This window comes from Moschus berezovskii, chromosome 20, assembly GCF_049115385.1.
Source record: "Moschus berezovskii isolate FMDL1 chromosome 20, NW_MosBer_1.0, whole genome shotgun sequence".
In the NCBI taxonomy this organism is placed as follows: Eukaryota; Metazoa; Chordata; class Mammalia; order Artiodactyla; family Moschidae; genus Moschus; species Moschus berezovskii.
Window position 1 is genome coordinate 49,578,334 of NC_142479.1, and position 20,178 is coordinate 49,598,511.

At 48.4% G+C, this 20,178-nt stretch overlaps 1 protein-coding gene and 1 long non-coding RNA gene across 2 annotated transcripts in view; one reads left to right on the forward strand and one right to left on the reverse strand.

The window, feature by feature from the left end:
* Positions 1-507: 507 nt before the first annotated feature.
* The window catches only part of IGF2BP1 (insulin like growth factor 2 mRNA binding protein 1), a 39,031-nt gene continuing 19,360 nt past the window's right edge, over positions 508-20,178 (reverse strand). Inside the window, exons 3-13 of the mRNA XM_088829000.1 lie at positions 15,798-15,846; positions 15,218-15,269; positions 11,202-11,265; positions 7,856-7,978; positions 7,016-7,151; positions 6,278-6,400; positions 5,800-5,919; positions 4,924-4,998; positions 4,093-4,224; positions 3,557-3,670; positions 508-1,907 (exon numbers count right to left, since the gene is read on the reverse strand). Coding sequence (XP_088685126.1) covers positions 1,815-1,907; positions 3,557-3,670; positions 4,093-4,224; positions 4,924-4,998; positions 5,800-5,919; positions 6,278-6,400; positions 7,016-7,151; positions 7,856-7,978; positions 11,202-11,265; positions 15,218-15,269; positions 15,798-15,846 — 1,081 coding nt within the window. The 3' untranslated portion in view covers positions 508-1,814. The remainder of the gene's footprint in view (positions 1,908-3,556; positions 3,671-4,092; positions 4,225-4,923; positions 4,999-5,799; positions 5,920-6,277; positions 6,401-7,015; positions 7,152-7,855; positions 7,979-11,201; positions 11,266-15,217; positions 15,270-15,797; positions 15,847-20,178) is intronic.
* LOC148774726 (uncharacterized) lies at positions 1,795-4,959 on the forward strand. The gene is made up of 2 exons (XR_016035522.1): positions 1,795-1,922; positions 3,061-4,959. It is a non-coding gene; the product is annotated as an uncharacterized LOC148774726 (long non-coding RNA).

Below are 20,178 nucleotides of genomic sequence, written 5' to 3' on the forward strand. Positions count from 1 at the left end.
TATCAGCTTCTCTTTTGCTTTGCTTTTCTTTTTTATATAAAATATCAGCAAGCCGCAAAGAAAAAAAAGGATTAAAAAAAAAAAGAGGTGGGGGGAACAAAAAGGAAAGTAATTGCTGAGGTAACTTCATACCTTGAGGTAGTTTACTTCGCGCACAGCATTACCTGACTGACTCCGCCCACATGTCATGGTTGTCTGGTTGTCACTGTTGTTGCAATGTTGCAAGGAGGGGAGTCCCGAGCACGAGCACGGGCTGCAGAGGCCTGCCTCCCTTCCCCACACACTGGATAGCATTGTCCAAGGCAGCTAAAGTGCACCACCTGGCTCGTACACGCTGACGATCAGCACGTGAGGAGGGGAGGCCGAACCTCACTTAACCGATGGCTGCTGTCTTCCACGAGGGCTGACCTTAACATGGGACCTGACTGAGCCTGGAAAATTAATAAATTAAGCTTGTTTACCCTTTGTGCATAATGCTGCTGGTATTTTGAATTTTGTTTCTTTTAGGCACACATAACATCACGCCAACGACTCGTGGAGGCAGAAACCATCAGTTAAATACGCCTCTAGGATAAACACAGAAGCAAATACTCTCCAATTCACTGAATATTCGTAATAGATGCCAAATGATGGACTTCAGCCTTTTGAGGAGCTCAGGGTCGGGTTGCACATCCCACCACCACCAGGGGAACAGTGCCGTGGTGGGGGAGTGCCCCGCAACCCCGCTTCTGGGAACCAGCCCTTCTGAGAGCATGTGGGCCGGGGTGAAGCACAGTGGCAGTCTTCAGGGCCACTCACGTCCTCCGTGGAACTGAGACTTTATCAAGGGGAGTTAGGGTCCCCTTCCCAGTGCTCGTATCCAATCATTAAAATAGACTGTAAAAAAATATAAAATCTGCCTGAGAATGGCAGGAATCAGGGACAGTACAGTGGTCAGCCCCTGTCCCGCTGAGCAGTCAGTGCCACCCATGCGCTCCTGGACATGACGTGGGACTTTCAAGGTTAGAGGGACATGAACAGGGCGGGAATCTTGGCGGGGAAGCCCCGACCGCACGGGCAATTTGAACTGCACCAGTTTCTCAAGGTGGTGATCTGGAATCCATCAGCCACAAGGGCACTCCTTTTAAACGTGGATTACTATATATTTTAATCATCTGTCTCTCCCATTCTTTATTCCTCGCTGTTCCTATAGGTTGGTTAGGAAGGGATTGGAATTAATCTACAGATGCCTATGTGTCTTCTCCCTTCGAGTCAATAATATACACAAAGCAATGCATTGGTTCCTACTTTTGCCAGTAGCAGAAAGATGAGCTAATCAGTGTGAATATAGGAAGAGGTTATGTCAGGGCACGAGATAAGAGGTATTTTAATCAATAAACCAAGGAGGAGAAGGCTGGAAAGGCTTTAGGGTCAAGAAGTAAATCATCCTTTGAGATTGATTAAAACACCCCTCTGCATGTTTTAAAAACCTGAAGGAAATTTTATTTCTCTTCCCACTGGGGTCTGACCCACCCTCTCGATGGGACCTGAAGAACTTAAAACAATCCACGTTTAAAAGCACCCTGAGCTAGAATTTCCAAGGTGACACCCTCAGGGGTGGGCAGTGTTGGGCCAATTGGTTGGGTGTTTGGGGCTGAGAGATCAGGGTTCCTCACTGGAACAACTTTCTCAAGCACGTGGGCAAACCTGATCTACATCCCGGCCCAAGTGTCCCTGATTCCCGCTCATTCTCAGGCCTGCTGGGGAGATCATGCTCTCGATTTCGGCCTGTTGTCCTCCAGCCGACATGATGGGGGTCAACGTGAAGGGGCTGGTCACTTCCTCCGGGCCTGGGCCTGGTTACTCTGTCCCTTTTGGTGCAGCTGTTTGACTTGGGCCAAGATGTCTCGTATCTTCCGCTGAGCCATCTGCAGAGAGAACACGTGAGTGAGGATCTTCAAAGGTGGGGATAGACAGCCCTACCGGGGTCTGGATCCCGGCAACAAACAGATCACATGGGACTTAGAAGAAAGGTTAAGAGAAGGCTGAGAGTTAGAGTGACAGAAAGTTTCTTTGCCTCTGAGCAGACCCTGAGCACCCTGGATTCACACAGGGGAATGGAGGAGAAAAGCAGATTAAAGTCATTCATCAGAATTTAAAACATGACCAAGCTGACACATGTTGCTGAACTGAAGGGGGAACTCCCTAAGTTTCCAGGAGTATGTGTTGTCAGAAGGTCAAAAATCAGGAGGCCTTGTCACCAATCACAACTCCACTATGCATGTAAATATCCCGGGAAAGGGGATGAAATGGGATAACCAAAAGGTAGTGAAGTAAGCTCCACCGTGAAAGTGGAGAAAACAAAGGACCGGTATCTTTAACTCTCTCCTTCTTAAAAATTTCTTCCCTATGAACAAAAGTTTCGTGAGGGAAACCAACTGTAAACTGTGATTCACTTGACAGAAATATACCAGAATGTCTGCTTTCCATAAGATGAGTGACTGATTTTCTTGGTTAAAGAGAAAAGTTGGTCTAAGTTGGGGAGCGAATGTGGAGTCGATATTTTTATACGTTAATGCCTCCTGTCAGCCCTGTGCATAATGTTTAAAAAAAATTTTCATTTAGTTCTCATTCTAACCAACAAAAAATATCCCCCTTCAGTATTTAATACATCCTGGCTCTTCTGCATCCCTGAATACATCATTTACTCTCTTAACCTCATGATCCTCATTTGTACCATGAGGCTGTTATGAGAATGACATGAGTTTAATAGAGACCACACAGAATGGTGCTTGATGTAGCAGGAGCACCCACAAATCTTCAGATAGTTTCTGTGGCTATTAATGGCTCCCAAAGGACTGTCAGAGGAAGCTGCCACACCACACTGGGGATCTGGGTTCCTGTTTGGCCCTTGACTTCATGAACAGCCTCAGGTGGGCCACAAACCTGCTGTGACAGGCTTATCCTCTAGGAATGGAAAGCCTTCACAGCCTTCCAGCTCCAAGAGTCGGGGGCTTTAGGAAAACCCCACTAGTTTCAATCATCCTGTAACCTGAATCTGGTATTTGCCCTCCCTTCCAGACTCTGGGGTCAGTCCCAATGCGGGGCACTGCTGACGGGCTCACTGGAAGCAGCACGGAAACGGATGGTGAGCGCCAGGATGAGACCAGGAGGCTGGAAGCACTGGAAGCAAGGACGGAGCAGTGGTTCTGGGGAAGGTGAAGGAAATGCACTGGAAAGGGCAACCCATGGTGTTACCCCACAAACCAGACTGCGCGGTGGCTAAGACCCATTTTTCTTCTCCAGTGCAAAAGAGGAGGACTCTGGTTAGACGACAGCGAAGACTATCAACATATAACACATGACATGTAACATTAATAGTTACTGTACATAACATATACCTACGAAAACAGTCAAATCACTGTCCCTACAGTCTTAAGAGGGAATAAGACATCTACACATCACACCCTACACCTGGAAGAGAAGAGTGACCCGGGCCAGAGGCAGGCAGAGTCCTGCTCCTCTGATCCTTAGGTTCCTGCCACCCTCCTGTGATGGTGGGGGGTGCCATATGTACCTGGCTGGCATAGAAATGCCCAATGATCTTGACGATGACCTGGTCGTTCTCATCAGGGGTCTGGTCTCTTGGCACCACGACTTCAGCTGCTGTCAAATTTTGTAGCTCATTCACCTGGGGGCAGGAGCAAGAGGACAGGTCAGAGAGGCGCTCGGGTGCTGACAATGTCAAACAGGGATGGCAGTGGAGGGAGGGGCAAGAGGTTCAGTCACTAGCTGGTAGAAACTGGAGGACTCAGGAGCTGAGCTTGGAGAGTAGAATCAAGTAAAGGGGCAAAGTGCAAGAACTAAGGTTGGGCAGACCTGGAAGATCCCCTGGAGAAGGGAATGGCTACCCACTCCAGTATTCTTCTGTCTGGAAAATCTCATAGACAGAAGACCCTGGCAGGCTACAGTCGATGGGGTTGCAAAGAGTCAAACACAACTAAGTGATTCACACTCAGAGATCACTCAGGGTGGGGAAGTAGGGAGCCAGGGCAGAGCTGTCAGGTTCAGGGACTAATATCCAGAGCTTTCAACCTGACCCTCATGGCTCACCGTCTTGCCACCTTTGCCAATAACCCGGCCGGCTGCTGACGCTGGCACCCGGATATGAGTCTCCAGCTTTACTTCTTCCTTGGGACCGAAGAAGTTCTCCTCCTTGAGTTTTCCATAAATTCTTCCCTGAGCCTGAGAAGAGGAGGTCACTGTTATGTTGGCAGTTCACAGACATATGACTAAAGGGAAGCTCCCCAAGCCCCACTCCCTCGTGCGGGGTGGATCACCACCTAGGACAGGTGACATGAAAGGTCCACAGCACTGACCTGTCCACACTCCTTCTGCTCACTTGTAACACTGGGAGGCCTGGGCAAAGTAACTGAATATGAATACACAACTCCCCAGACGAATACAGTACCTAAACTACAAATCAGACCTAAGGGGTCTGGGAGGCTTGCATGGACTCGGACAAGCAGTTGAAAGGAGAGTCAAGCCCTGAGTGGCAGTCGGAGGAGTCACTCAGCGGCAGGCTGCTGTTCACTGTACACAGCCTAGGGCTGTCCCCATTCTCCATCCCTCCCTAGATCAGAATAAGCTCTTTGGCTGTCTTGTCAGAAGTCCAAGAACCTAGGAACGTAGTAGGGACATAAAGGAGAGAACAGCCTTCCTTAGTCACTACAGCAGAGGGCAAGGAGATAGCCTTCTTTCCGTGTGCCTGTTCACTCTCAGGAAGCAGACAGGGAAGGCAATAGAATGCAAGTTGGATGTCAGTCTGAAAGCAGCTGTGCAGCCCTGAATTTACAGAGAAGCTTAAAATCTGATGCAGATTTGCACTCCCACGCAAACTTGACTCCCCTGGGTCCTACTCGAAAAAACAATAAAGATCAGAACCTTGAACTGGGCTTCTGGGGGTCCAGTGATGATGACCATACGAACTTTGGAGTCTGGAGTTTCAGGAGGAGCAATCTACAAAGCAAACACTGGTCACAGATAAGCGCTCTATCGCCCCCTCCTCCAGAACCCTACCAACACCCTGCTTCCACTTCCCACTTCTGACGGCTGACAGAGTGAAGAACAAAGACCCCGGACCCAAGGCTATCGCCCCTGTGCCAACACTCTTATGAGGGCACAAGTGCATTTGTCTCTTGACGTTTTCGAAGTAGGGCCTCCTTGCTCACCGCCCAGATGGGTTCAGTTGAGTCCTGCCAAGAGGGACCACTGATGGTGGTGGCAGTAGAGGGGAACGGATTGACCTCCTAGAGAATCTCTGGGAGCCTTTATTCACCAGAGAACATACACTCCATTTGACCAAAACCTTTCAGACCACTGAAACCAATGGCTTTAGACTTGTGGAATTTAACAAAGCATTCATTCACTGTGACAGTTTCTCCCTGACCAGGGAAGGGGGGAACATAGCTAAAATTTACCGGGCAACCTCTGTGCACCAAGCACTGAGCTGGGGGCTTTGGCTGCATCATCTCAGAGTATCCTCATCACTACTGTACTGACAGGGAAACTAAGGCTCAGGTACTACAGCTCAAAAGCTGCGACTGAACCCAGTCAGCCTTGCCTGAACGGAAGCTCTCCTGTGCTACGATACCACTTCCCCCCTTAGTCTGAAAGTGAAGTCAAAAGCAAAAGGAACTGAGACCCCACAGGAGAGGGCGCTAACACTAGGCAGATGGGGTGTCTGAGAACCAAACGAGAGGGTGATGGGAGCAGAGCGCCCTCCCACCCCGGGAACCAGAGGAGAACAGAGCTGGTCACCTTGATGGAGGCGCTGGCGAAGCGGGAGAGCTGTTTGATGTGCTGCCCCTTCTTGCCGATGATGGCGCCCACCGCCTGGGCGGGAATGAACACCTGCACCATCTCCTGCTCTGGAGCCTGCTGCCAAGACGGGACATGTCATTAATGCAGCTCGAGTCAAGGGGCACAGCCCAGAAGCCCCTCCATGGCCCGGCCCTGCACTGTTAAGGAAGAAGCGGTACAGCACCCAGACACCAGCCTGAGCGACATGCTCTGCAGCTCTCCCAATGCCCCTCAGGGACAAATGGAAGAAGCTGGGCCAGACGAAGAGGAAGAGTGCTGCCAGCATCCGAGGCTGCTGTCCACAGGGCTGATGCTCTGGACAGCTACCGCTAGGTGGGAGCCCTTCCGTCTCCCTGTAAATTACCAAGTATCAGGCTCCCACAAGGAGTTGGGCCCTAAGTGAGCTCACAGACAGCCCAGGGTCCCCTGCACCTACCATAAAGGAGCTGTAAGGCGCAGCTCCAGTGACGCTGCTGGGAGGTGGTGGGACTGCACTGGAGGAGGCTGGAAAAAGACCTACAGCTGCCAAGTTCAGGCCAGGGATGAGATGTGACTGCAGCTGGGGAAAGAAGGCGAAGAGAAAGAGGTTGGCTCCTTCGGATGGGGCCAGGTAGCTCTTGAACTTGGTGCTGGCTGAACAGGACGGGAGAATGGCATGCTTCTGCCCCAAACCTGCCTGCCCCTCTGGTATTCACAACACTCACATGTACACGAGGGCTCCCACCTCTGAGGTGAAGGGACACTGTTTTAGACCCTCAGACGTCCTTCTTCTCCAGCAGTCCCTCCCCTCTGATGGAGGCAGACCTCGGACTCACAGCCCACGACAAGGCGGGGAAGACGGGTCTCTGACTTCAAGGACTCGCATTTTTAGTCATGTGACCCACATCCTCTCTCACCTTTAAAAACCAGATGAAAACTAGGAACCCTCTCCCCCACTAAAGTGCTTATAAACACAAAGTTTACGGGGGACCACAGACCTCAAAGCCCAAGATTGGATCCCCACTTGCACCCAGGAATCAAATGAAGAACCCCTGTTAATTCAGTGTTAAAAGGACTGATCAATCTTGAGGTCCAAAAGCAAGGTCAACATCCCCAGGACCCCAGCATGTGAACACCCACCCACTTGGAGACCCACTTCTGCTATGGCTCCAGCTCAGAGGCGTCCGACACTCACGCTCATGGCGGCCACGTCATTCTCATAGGCTTCCCGCACTTTCTTCATGATCTCCTGCTCGGCCCGGCAGCAGTTCTCGATGGCGCCCTTCACAGTGATGGTCCTCTCGGGGTTATAGAGGGTGAGATCCTGCAGCCTGGTCAGGGAGCAGAGCGGCGTCAGGCTTCCGCTGACAGGCCAGGACCGGGAAAAAAAACCTGGCTGAGGACATCACAGCCATGCCGTTTCCACAGGATGTTTGGTTTGGGGCAAATATGAACAGCTCTGTCTCTGGCCTTCAGCTCATCCCCAGAGCAAGGTTTCCCTACAGGGAAGTGAGGACACTCGGCACAGACTGGTACGCAAGGAGGGTGCTCCTGATTGGAAACTTCCGCAGGGGCGCCAGGCAATCCATTTTCTGGGCCCTTCTGAAGCAGAACAGGTAATCTGCCCACAGGGACACAGTGTTCACAGAGGGGCTACCGGATTCCTCCTGAGAAGGCCACCACACAGAGCCCCCGCTCAAGACTCAGGAAAGGATCTGGGTCCGTCCTCTCCCCGTGGCCTGGCAGTGTGCCGGGAGCACCCCCGTGCTGGCCTCTGGCTGCAGGCTCTCCTCCCCAGATGCAGAGCGAGAGACAGGACGCGGCAGCTGAGGGCTGAAGGGGCAGCACCCTAACCACAGCGCTGATAGAAGGACTCCAGCCCTTCCAGATAAACGCTCTTCATCGCGCTTTAACTATTATTCCATAAGCAGAAACTGTATCCGACTTACAGGACAGGTGTTAAGGATGGCTAACAAAATATGCCATCCTGGGGGCCCAGGCATCCCACTCGCAGAGGGAAAGCAAAGTGCCTTACGAGGAAATGGTGATTTTTGTCTCCGTGTCCTGCTCCACCTTCTTCAGGTTGCGCCCTTCCTTGCCAATGAGACGCCCCACAAAGTTATTATGGGCCAGGATCTTCAGGGGAACCTCGTCAGCCCTTGGGAAGAAGTGAGGGACAAGAGCTCCTTAGATGGAAGGCTGCTGCAGATGGGGGTTTCCGGGACAAATGCCAGAACCAAATCGTGTTTTCAAACAAAACCAGAAAGATCAGTGGGAGAGAAATGGGAAGTAGGGACAGGTGGCAAACAAGGTCACTATGGGTGATGGTTATGTTCCTTATCTTAACTGTGGTGATGGCTTTTGTAAATATACTCGTATTAAAAACTCATCCAAGTGTATACTCTCAAATGGGCATACTATAGAATTTAGCTCAGTTGGTAAAGAATCCGCCTGCAATGCAGGAGACCCCGGTTTGACCCTGGGTCAGGAAGATCCGCTGGAGAAGGGAAAGGCTACCAACTCCAGTATTCTGGCTGAGAGAATTCCACGGAGTGTATAGTCCATGGAGTCACAAAAAGATGGACATGACTGAGCACCTTTCACGGAATTCTATGTACCTTTGGGTTAGTGGCTCAGCTGGTAAAGAATCCACCTGCAATGCAAGAGGATCCGGTTTCGATCCCAGGGTCGGGAAGAGCCCCTGGAGAAGGGAATGGCAACCCACTCCAGTATTCTTGCCTGGAGAATTCCAAGAACAGAGGAGCCTGGCTACAGTCCATGGGACTGCAAAGAGTCGGACACAACTGTGCAACTTTCTTTCATAGAGTTCTATGCAGCTAATAAAGAACAAGGTGAGCCTATGTACTGATGCACGACAATGAAAAAATCAGACTGTACAACAGTATATTAATGATGATCCTATTTGTGTTAAAACACACGCATATACATACATGTGAACATGCCTACGAGGGCACAGCACTGCTAGGATACACAGAGCCTTATTTACAAGGAGGAGGATTCATTTTTCTGCTTTTACCCTGTTGTACAATTTCTGTGCCCCCTGTGTTAAGAGTTGAGGAGGCGGCAGTGCCTAGAGAAGCTAATGCCTTACGTTTTGGTGTCCTTGGCCTCCTTGTGCATAATCTCCAGGATCATCTTACACGCAGAAGAACAGCCCTCAGGGGTCGAGTGGACACTGATAGCCTTCTCGGCAGCACCTGCATTCTCCTTCCTGTGTACGTCGATCCTAACAAGCACATGGATGGTTAGCTGTCCCTGGTGAAGCTCCTCAACCCAAAGTACAGGCCTGCTCTTCTTGGAACAAGGCCAAGTGCGGAACTGAGACAGGCAAGGAAAGGGCAGCCTGTTGCTATGGATTCTGTCTCAGTCAGGAGGTGGCAGCCGAGAACGATGGCATCTCTCATGGGAATCCAGGGCTGGGGATCAACAGCCCTCAGCTCTGAAGCTGCATTTCCCCCTTGCAACAACTATAAAGGGAAGGTACACTGTGTCAAATAAAAAGCAAATAATAAAAGGGTGCATTATGAATCAGAACACAAAATGACCTGTTCTGTTCCACAGATGGGCAATAAAGATTAGAGAAGAGCAGTGACCGTGTGTGATGGGAGACAGAACTACGCCCTCACTGAGGTCCCTGACTGGCCTGTCCTGCAGCCACCGATAATCAGTGTTGAGGTCACAGAGCACTAAGGAGAGGTTTTCTTCCCGACTAGTTTTGCTCCATGAGAAGTTCTACAAAGAAACCCTTCTTACAACTACAGTGTGTGGCCCAGCCACTGCCACCAAATGGCACATCCCAGGCTTATTCCACCTCCCGACATTTCCTAAGAGGTAAAGTTGAGTTGAAACCCCTCCATGAGTTTCCAGGAGGGGCCTCGCCTCCTGGGCACCAACCACTGTTTGCTGGCCCCACCTCTACTTCCCCTGCGGCCAAGACTCACTTGGACTGGGTCTGTTTTGTGATGTTGCGGATGGTGGCACCCTCCTTGCCAATGATGGCGCCCACATATTGGGTGGGCACCAGGAGCCGTAGGGGGATGTCCACTTGCTGCTGTTTGGCTGGGGCCCCAGCTGCCACAGGGGAGCCCTGGCGGGGCTGACCCCGAGAGCCGAAGCCTCCTCGGCGCCCGTTCTCAGGACCCTGTGTGATCTGATCATCAGGAATGTAAGAAACCTTCAAGGCATGGTTCTCCAGCTGGTGGCCGTTCAGCTTCAAGATGGCTCTGAGGACAGACAGAGATCTACTGGTCACTCCAATCCATGCCAGTCACACCAAATGCTCTCCAGGTATAAAGCACTCAGCTGGGTTACAACATGGAACATTCCAGAAGAAAGGGAGATGACCACCTGCCCACACGCCCATCTCCACCTTAGAGACACCTCCAGTCTAAATAAAGCATCAAATAAGGTAGTATAGCAAAAATAAGCTATTTCCATTGAATTTGGGGATTGGCTTATTAATTTCCAGTTTCCAAGTAAACGCCAAGGAAACAAGTGGAAACAGAATGGCTTGCAGAAGTTTAAGTCTATCTGGAATGTCGGCAAACCAGGACTAGTGAACACTGAATGGGGGGCCATGTGCCATCCATTCCCTGGGCTGATGTTAACAAAATGTTAACAAAGCAACAATATGCAGAAGTAAGTAAGCAAGTGTGGACTTAAAACCAAGTTAAGGCCCAGAGATTGGCCACAGGGACCTCCAGAAAATTGAGCCCAGCAGACACCTGAAAGAAAACTGAAGGTTTGAGAAAGTGGTACAGTTTTAAACTAGGTTGGAGGAAACAAATGGGATAGAGGCAACATGTTGAAGGAACGAGAAAGCCATCAAAAGCAAAATGTGGCAAAAAGCCTATAGCAGAATATAAATAAAGTATATCAGTACCAATGGGGTGGGGCAGGGTGAATCAACCAAACTGCTAGGGAGCCAGAAATTGTGGATGTGATGAGACTCAAGGTGACTCCTGAGGTATTAATAAAATGTCTGTTTCTGCCACATCACAAATCTTTTAGGTCTCAGTTCCTTCTCATCACCACTAGATGGCACCGTCAACACAGCAAAGGACCCTATGGTTCTGCAACCAGAGACCTATCAAAAGCCAGCATCTTCTAAAGAGGATTCCCCACCTTCCCTGGGGAAGTCTTTGGGTCTCTCCCTTCAAAGTTTATCCTATCAATCCCAAGGAAGTTTCTGAACCTTTGAGATTCCTGAACCAAAAGACAAGAGTCTGGCACTGGTTGCAACAAAATGAGAGGTTAGGCGGGGACTGGTGCCCACCCACACCCCATCCTTGTCAAAGCAGGGGAACCTGGCTCCCAACAACCACAAAGACCCTCCCTATCCCACTTCTGGGTCCACTCACTGCCTGGTCTGTTCCCGGTTGGAATAGGTGACATTGACCACTGCTGTCTCACTCTCCGTGTTCACTGGGGGAGCAAAAACAGAGATCAGGGTTAGAGCAGTGAGTCCTGGAGATGGCACCAATGATGTTCTTAAAAGGCTCATCTTTGAGGGCCATGCAGTCAAGAAGGAAATACTTGAATGACAAAGCAGAGCATTTCCCCTACAGGCCCCTTTCATCACAACTCCTGGAAAATTCAAATTAGCCTATCATTTTCCTTCAACTTTAATATGCCTTCCTTCTATTTCCCTGCCAGCCCTCAAGAGAGCCAGGCATACAAACGGATGCGCAATCAACTTAAAAGCAGTTATGCAGCAGAGAGCACACACATACACATATGCCCCAATCTGGAAATTTATTCTTAGAAAGAAATTTAAAATTTGTGAAAAATCACCCACTGAGAGAGATTAGACAAAGAAAAGGTCTGTAAGGACATCCCTGAAGAGATTTGAGAAAACACCTAAATCCATTCTAGAGTACCCTCAAGGATTCACTGATCAAATGTAAGTGTATCATCACCTAGCTGAATAAGTTGACAAGAGTGGCTGCCATGGAGTCTGGGGGGGCAGGATTTGGGAACGGACTTGGGTTGGATGTTAAAGAGTTCCATGTGATCTGGCCACATACTCTTCCCCCATTTTGAATTAATAAAATTAATCTCTACTTTTATATATCACTGTCTTGTGATTTTGGGTTCCCAAGACCTGCTCAAGAAATCAGGGCTCTTTCTTAGGCTCAAAAATCACTGCAGATGGTGACTGCAGTCAAGAAATTCAAAGATGCTTGCCCCTTGAGAAAAAAGCTATGACCAACCTAGACAGCATATTAAAAAGCAGAGACATTACTTTGCTGACAAAGATCCATCTAGTGAAAGCTACGGTTTTTCCAGTAGTCATGTATGGATGTTAGAGGTGGACCATAAAGAAAGCTAAGCACTGAAGAATTGATGCTTTTGAACTGTGGTTTTGGAGAAGACTCTTGAGAGTCCCCTGGACTGCAAGGAGATCTAACCAGTCCATCCTAAAGGAGATCAGTTCTAAACATTCATTGGAAGGACTGATGCTGAAGCTGAAGCTCCAATACTTTAGCCACCTGATATGAAGAACTGACTCATTTCATTGGAAAAGACCCTGATGCTGAGAAAGATTGAAGGCAGGAGAAGGGGACGATAGAGGATGAGATGGTTGGATGGCATCACCAACTTGACGGACATGAGTTTGAGCAAGCTCGGGGAGTTGGTGATGGACAGGGAAGCCTGGCATGCTGCAGGCCACGGGGTCGCAAAGAGTCGGACACGACTGAGCAACCGAACTGAACTGAGACTGCTCAGCCCTGGCATGGGGGGACTTGGAGCAAAAAAAAAAAAAAAAATCCACCCCTCCCCGTACAATACCAAAGGCACTTATCACCACAAAACTGCAGTGCAGACCACTCTTAGCCCCTCTGGCCTGTCAGTAGAGCTCTCCCATCTCAATGGAGAGGAAGATTCTGCAAGAATCTTCTACCAGTTAAGCAGAAATACAGGAGTGAATCAATCAAACAAAACCTCTGCTCTCATGGAGCTTAAACATACTAGTAAGAAGAGAAAGCAAAAAGTGTAATAAGCAAAGACTGTGAAAAGATGGTATGATAATGGACTATTACTCAACCATAAAAAAAAATTAAATCTTGCCATTTTCAGAGATGTGGATGGACCAAGCGCATATTACGCTTAGTGAAATGTCAAAGAAAGACAAATACTGTGTGATATCACCCATACAGGAAATCTAAAAAAATATAGATGGATATACATGCAAAACAGAAACAGATACAGAAGACAAATTAGTGATCACTAAAAAGGAGTGGGGGACATCAAGGGTATGGGGGTATGGACTGACAGATACAAACTACTATGTATAACGTAAAATGATAGGGATTCCCTGGCAATCCTGAGGTTGGGACCCAGCGCTTTCACTGCCAAGGGCCTGGGTTGGATCTCTGGTCAGGGAACTAAGATCCCACAAGCCAATAAACAAATAAGTAAACAAAACAGTCAAAGGACAAAAATATACTGCACAGCACAGGGAGTTATAGACATTATCTTGTAATGACATTCAATGGAGGATAATCTTAAAAAATACTGAATCACTATGGTGTGTAACTGAAACTAATATATTATAAATGAACTAGACTTCAATAAAAAAAAAATAAAGTCATGTTCTCCCTGAAAAAAAGTAGAAGGGGTTGGGTGCTACAGAGAAATACAAATCAGGGAAAAGGAGGTGGTGGTTAGGGGTATAATTTCACGTAGGGTAGACAGAAAGGGCATTGCTTAGTAAGTGGCATTTGAGCAGACGAAGAGTTTATTGTTACAAAAGCAAACATTTCCCATTCTGTTTTCTCCAGGGAGCAGGCATCGCCCCCAGATTTGGTGTGTTATGGTTCTCTGGTGAGCCTTTGAACTAGCAGTGACCCCTGCCGGGCACCCCTACTAAAAGCTCTCCAATGTGCTCCCAAGCCACTGCTGTCTGTCCAGGAGTAACTGAGTCATCAGTCTAAGACTTAAGCAGGACTGGACAATGGTTATCAGGGACTGAGCAATGGTTATCAGTGCTTCCAGTTATGTCCTGGTGCTTATAATAAAAACAAGGTCCAGGGTCAGAGCAGAAGAGAACCTGTTTGACTGATTCAGCACCTCAGATCTTTGTCCAGGAGAGTATTTTAATCATTTGTAATGATTTACAGCTTGCCCCTTTCCACAAAGAATCTGGAGATGAATATTTTGTCTTGTCTAGGTTTCTTAAAGATCTGCAAACTCAAACCATTTTGGCTGCCTAATGCCCAAGCTCTACTTTATCTCCAGCCCAAATCACTTCAAATTTTTATTCATTCATTCATTTACTTTTGGCTGAGCCGGGTCTTACTGCTGCACATGGGCTTTTTTCTAGTTGCATTGAGCAGGGACTACTCTCCATTACAGTAGGCGGGCTTCTCATTGCTATGGCTCCTCTTGTTGCAAAGCGTGGGCCAGAGGTGCAAGGGCTTCAGTAGTTGCAGCTCAAGGGCTCTAGACAGCCAGCTTCAGGAATTGTCGCACCCGGGGCTTTGTTGCACCATGCTCCATGGCATGTGGAATCTTCCCTCTTCCCAGACCAGATGAAACCCACATTCCCTGCATTGACAGGTGGACTCTTAACCACTGGACCACCAGGGAAGTCCTCCAAATTTTATTTTAGCTCATTTTCTCTGAAAATAATTTTTAATCTTAAGCAATGGAGAAACTTCAAAAATCATAGCAAACTTTTCATGATTTAGAATTCTTTTTTATTATTTCTCCTGTGGACCTACTATTTTTTTTGGCTGTGCCAGGTCTTAGCTGCGGCATGTGGGATTTAGTTCCCTGACTAGGGATTGAACCCAAGCCCCCTGCATTGGGAGACGGAGTCTTAGCCACTGGACCACCAGGGAAGTTCCCGTGGGCCCAGTCTTGAGAAAGATTTTGCCTGCCCATCAATATGTGCAAAAGTTCTCTGCTTTTTTTTAAAAAAATTGACCAAAGACATCCACCTGCCCCTCACCCACCAAAAGACAACCTGTTGATCATTTCAGACAAAAACCAAGAGTTATGAAGCTTTTAAAGTAAAAGGACTACAAACTTACTTAGCTTGCATGCACAGCTTCCATTCTTAACCTATTTCTAAAATCTTGGTAACCTCTTTTTTCTACCTTGGTTGGCCCATGGAGACTCCATGCTGGGAATGAGTGACTTTGTTGATTCTCTTATTAACCAGAGAAGCCAGTTCCAGAGAAGTAGCAGAGCCAAAGCTAGGACACTCCACTCTACCTCCCTCTACAGTACCCTCTGGCTGTCTTCGTTTGGTGTTCCAGAGAGATGTGGTACCAGAAAATGAAGCAGAGCAGATTTACGCCCTTCCGCATCCCCCCACAACATCCTTCTACCCCTACCCCACTGCCCCACCACCTCTATCCACTCTTACCTTGCTCGCAGTTCTCCACTGTACCATACTGAGCCAGCAAGCTGTCCAGTACCTGAGAGCAGGGGGAAGGGAGTACGGCTAACCTGAGTACCCCAGGAACTCACCAAGTCATCACTGGGCACACCCCTCACCCCAAAGCACTGGGAAAGCCTTTGGTGGGGACTGAACATGTTACCTGCTTGGTTTGCCCTTTCTCAGGTACTAATGCTGGTGGTAATCCATCAGAATTTCTTCACAGAATGTACTTGAGCTCAAAAAGGAACTTAAGATCCTTTTTGGAAGCAGACCTGTAGCACCCGGGTCTCCAGCCGGTCCTCTGTCATCACTAAGCTTGGGGTTCAGGGAATACGCTTCCCGCCTCCCTGATGCCTCTCACCAGAGGGAATGCCCAAGAACTCATGCTGGAAGTCTTAGGCTGAGGATGCAATCCAACTTCCCACCCCCCCACCCCCTCCCCTAGAATCTCTGGCCTAGCACCAAGCCCCCAGGACACCTCCCAGTCATCTCTGCCACCTCAGGCTAACCCAGACTTCCCTCCCAGTCTCCACGATCCCACTAACAGTGTCCCTTAATCACTTACTTCCCATCGAAGCTGGGGTGGAATATTTCGGATCTGTATTTTTCGACTCCTGAAATTAGAGAGAAAATATCAGTGACAGCTCTGGATACTTTAGGGGCCTGTGACCTTGCAGGTTTTAGTCCTCGTTCCAGTCTATCTTCCTACCTTCTACTCAACACCAAAGCCTTAGAGTCTAAGAAGGATAAGCTTTGGGAATGGAAATTTGGCCTCTTTTAGAGAGCGAAATACAGTGCGACCACAGATGGGAAAGCCAAAACCAGGTGCCCTAAGCACTAGGATAACATAATCCCCCCAATCACACCTGCTTTGTTCACCTCTCTTAAGTTCCTCACTAGCTATATCTTACTCAGCAACCATCCGTTACCACCCACCGCGCTTCAGACTCTAGGAATACAGAGCTAGCTATGCGAATTATTACATGAATCGTTCACCTGATACCTTTTTAATCGGTGTCTACTTCATGCTGGATGACTGTTCTACATGCTGGGGACACAACTGATAAAACAAAGTGCCTGGCCTCAAGCTGCTCACAATTTATTAGGGGAAACATACACGCAAACAAATTACAGCAGGAGAGTTGGCAGTAGCTAAGCTCTTTCTTTGTGCAGATACAGATTTAAACTTGTGCTCCACTTAGCACTGATCTTTAAAAGGTTGTTTAACTCGAGGCTCAGTTTTCTCCTTTGTAAAACAGGGATAATACCTATTCACAGGGAGGTATAAAGTGATGTTAGATAATATTATCAAGAGCTTAGCAAAGGGTTTGGAGTAAGCATCGTACTTAAAATGTAATAATAGACACACGTGTGGATACTAAGGTGGAGTGATTAACACACACACAATCCAGCATCGTGACCACCCCCTTCCCTCCTCCCAATTTATTATAGTTCCTCCTTCCCATCTTTCAAATGCCTCTTAAAAATATAATTTTCCCTGAGGAAGGCTTTCAAGTTCGAGGTTGATTCCCAGAGCAATTAATTGCTCACCACCCAAATCAATGCCCTAATCCCTGGGCTTAAAACATTTCAATTGACTTGATCTGCATTGGTCAATTGTCACTTGTCTTTGTGTATCCTTGATTACAAAACTCTCAGTTTCGGGACATGGTCCAGCGAAATCAGTGGCACGAGGGAAAAATGAGAGCAGGAAGCAAGAAAGTCCAGTTCTAGCCCTTCAACTGCCCCCAACTGGCTGTCCTGACTAAGCCACTCAAGCTTTAGGCACTCAAGCTTCTGGCTGACATGCAACAGGGCCAAGTCAGTTCTTGCCAAGTTAGGGGGAAAGCATGCTCAAAACACAGGAGAGCAGGACTTCCTTGGTGGTCCAGACTCCACACTTCCAATGCAAGGGGCATGGGTTCCATCCCTGGTGGGGGAACTAAGATCCCACATGCCATGTGGCGTGGCCAAGAAAAAAAAAAACCTATACACACATGAGAGCAAGCGAAGGGATGCTACACTCTGTAAATGTTTTGATCTTGGCTCTCTGCCCTCGGCCAGCTCACTCATTTCACCCACGACCAAGTCTTTAGAAGTAGAAGGGAAACAGAAGGGTCTTAAAGACCTCTTCTAGCTCTGCAGTTTTGAGGGCAGAGAGTCTTTATCAATGAAATACAGCAACGAAATCTCTTCTGGGGTTGAAACAACTTAAGGGAAATGTGGCATAATGATTCTCTACTTTGGTTTGGTTCATGAACCTGATCTAAGGAGGTGAGATCATAGCAGGACAAAAGAACAAGCATCAGAAACAAGCCCACTTTCAGGTCCTCAGGTCCCACACCAGGCCAGCTTCTTGGGATCCAATTCAATGGCCAAGAGTGAGCTTCACGGTACCTGCATGACATGCCATATGGGATTTCCCATGTACAACTCATTTTGTGATGAAATGGGCAAAGAAAACGCAGGCGCTCTCACAGGAGGAAAGTCAAACTCTTGGCAAACTGAAGAGGTGATTTATACCATTAGAAAACGGAGAACACTGATCTACCTTAATGCTTGTGACAGGGGTCACCCAAGCTGAGGGAGGACCTCTCTCAAGCAAATGCTTCTGGAAGGACCACAAGGGGATGGGCGGCTGCCAGCCTGGAGTTCAAACCAGTAAGGGCTTAAAGCAGCCCCCTACGGAAGTTTAGTTTGAAGAGCACTCTTTCAGGATGGTCCCTTACTATAATCTCAGGTCAAGGGTCAAAAATACCCTCTTCAGAAAAAAAAAAAACCCTCTTCTTACTTCAAACTCCCTCTTTTAGGGGCTTTCTTTTCAGGGTAGGGAAGAGTTGGGAGGGGATGGGGAGGTGAAATCAAATCTCAGTTTGGGATGTTAATCCATATCCTGAAAGCAATGGCAGTCTGGAATGTCTGGAATGTTCCAGGAGAAGGAGGGGGGAGGAGAGCAAGGATACCCAACCAATGAAAGAAAAGACATCCTGCAGCCCTCCCCCACTCCCAACAGGCGCGGCTCACCCACCTCTCCAGGGCACACACACACCCAATCCTGGGAACCCCCGCAAGGCCACTTCAGGCCTCCAAACCTGGCCAGCAAGGCAAACCTTGACAAAAACACAGAGACCAAGAACTTTTGTCTTTTAAGCCCTTGGCCTGGTTTGTATTAAGTATGGTGCTACCTAATTTCTTTCAGGCCCAAAGCACATGGGGTCACGTTGAGAACTGGATCCAGTACTCAACTCCCTTCCAGGAACCCATGGCTAACTCATTCACCCTACAGGCATTTCCAGTTGCCCAGTACAAGCTGGGCCAGGGCAGGGTGCTGAGGCCTTAGAGGGTCAGGATGGAAGTTAAGAAGCCCTGACTTCTTGACTCAGTACCTTAGTTTCCTCCGTGGAAAACTGACAGGGCTTTTGTGAGGACTTACAACAGGCAGAAGGCCTGCTAAATCATGGTCCTCAGACCAGGTGCTCAGTCCCAGTCCCAATTCCAGTCCCCAGGAGACTAGCATGGGAAGAGGCTGCAAGTCTGACAAGGGGTGGCCACCTGTGATAGACAGTTAGGCTTCTGCACTGCTGGGGAAATAGCGGGAAATACCACAGCCCACACCCCTACCTCCTATGACAACCAAAGGGCCCCAATCGAGCCCTCGAATGATAGGCTTCCACTAGCTCAGAATGGAGCCTTTGCACTACAGGCAACAGAGCACTGCACACTAAGCAGGACCCTAAACTCCAAAACCTACTGTTCAGAAAAGCAAGAGAACTCCCAGAGGTTCAGGAGCCACCACCCATCCTGGAGCTGATAAACCTGTGAAGTAAAGAGTGATGCCTCCAGCCCCTGGCAATGAAGGCAATGGTTGCACAAGTCAAATTATTTCCCTGGATGCCAACACCCTGTGGCTTCTGACCCCTCTGCCTGCCCTAACCAACAGGGCCCTGGGGCAGCTCCCCTGACAGAGCAATCATAGGGGATGCTCCTTTCTGATGTGGTTGGGGGCAAGCAGGGGACACGAGGGCCACAGCGACCAAGTGACCTCATTCGAGCCCAAGGGAGATTCCAGGAGAGACCAGAGGGAGAGAGCATCTAACAGCTAAGGAGATAAGTAGGAAAACAAGAGATTCAGGAAGAACAGGAGTTGGTCACCTGGAAGTATGACTGGAAGTTCCCCCAAGGCAGGGAGCTCTGGTCTTTTTTACCTTTTTAGAGACATGTCATTGACCTTGAATGGGAAGGAAAACAGTTCATTAAGGAAGACACTAACATTTCAGGAGTGCTTACCAGACGCCAGGTGCAGATTGTACACCTCCAAGAAGCCTCCCACTATACATGCCTACGGTGACTGCGGCTCCACTTTATAGACTGAGGCCCTGAGATTGAGGGGTTGAGTATCTGCCAAGTCACATACCCAGAGTCAGAGTCAGTACTGAAACACAGAGGCTGTCTGGTTCCAGCCTCTTCCAGGCTTGTCCCCTTGTGCTGCCTTTTTGATGACAGAAAGGAAACAAAAGTCTTTGCCGAAATACAGGAAAGGTTTGGCTTGAGGACAAATTTAAAATACTCATAAGAGTTCAAGCATCAGAGTCAAGAGCAGACATGCGGAGTGGGTACTGCTCTCCAGGAAGTCAAAACACCCACCTATAGACACTTATTCTTAAGACATGTATTTCCATAGTTAGCTGAAAAGTGATTCTATGGTTTTTGAATATTGACTAGATATTTGATAATATAACAGGCTTTGGTAACCATATGTTTATTTTTGACATCTGTGAGTCTATTTGTTTTGTATATAGGTTCATTTGTATCATTTAAAACAAAACTAGATTCTTAAAAAAAGTCAGGGAATTCCCTGGCAGTCAGTGGTTAAAGGGTTTCCAGGTGGCAAAGAGGTAAAGTTTCCACCTGCCAATGCAGGAGATGCAAGAGACACGGGTTCAATC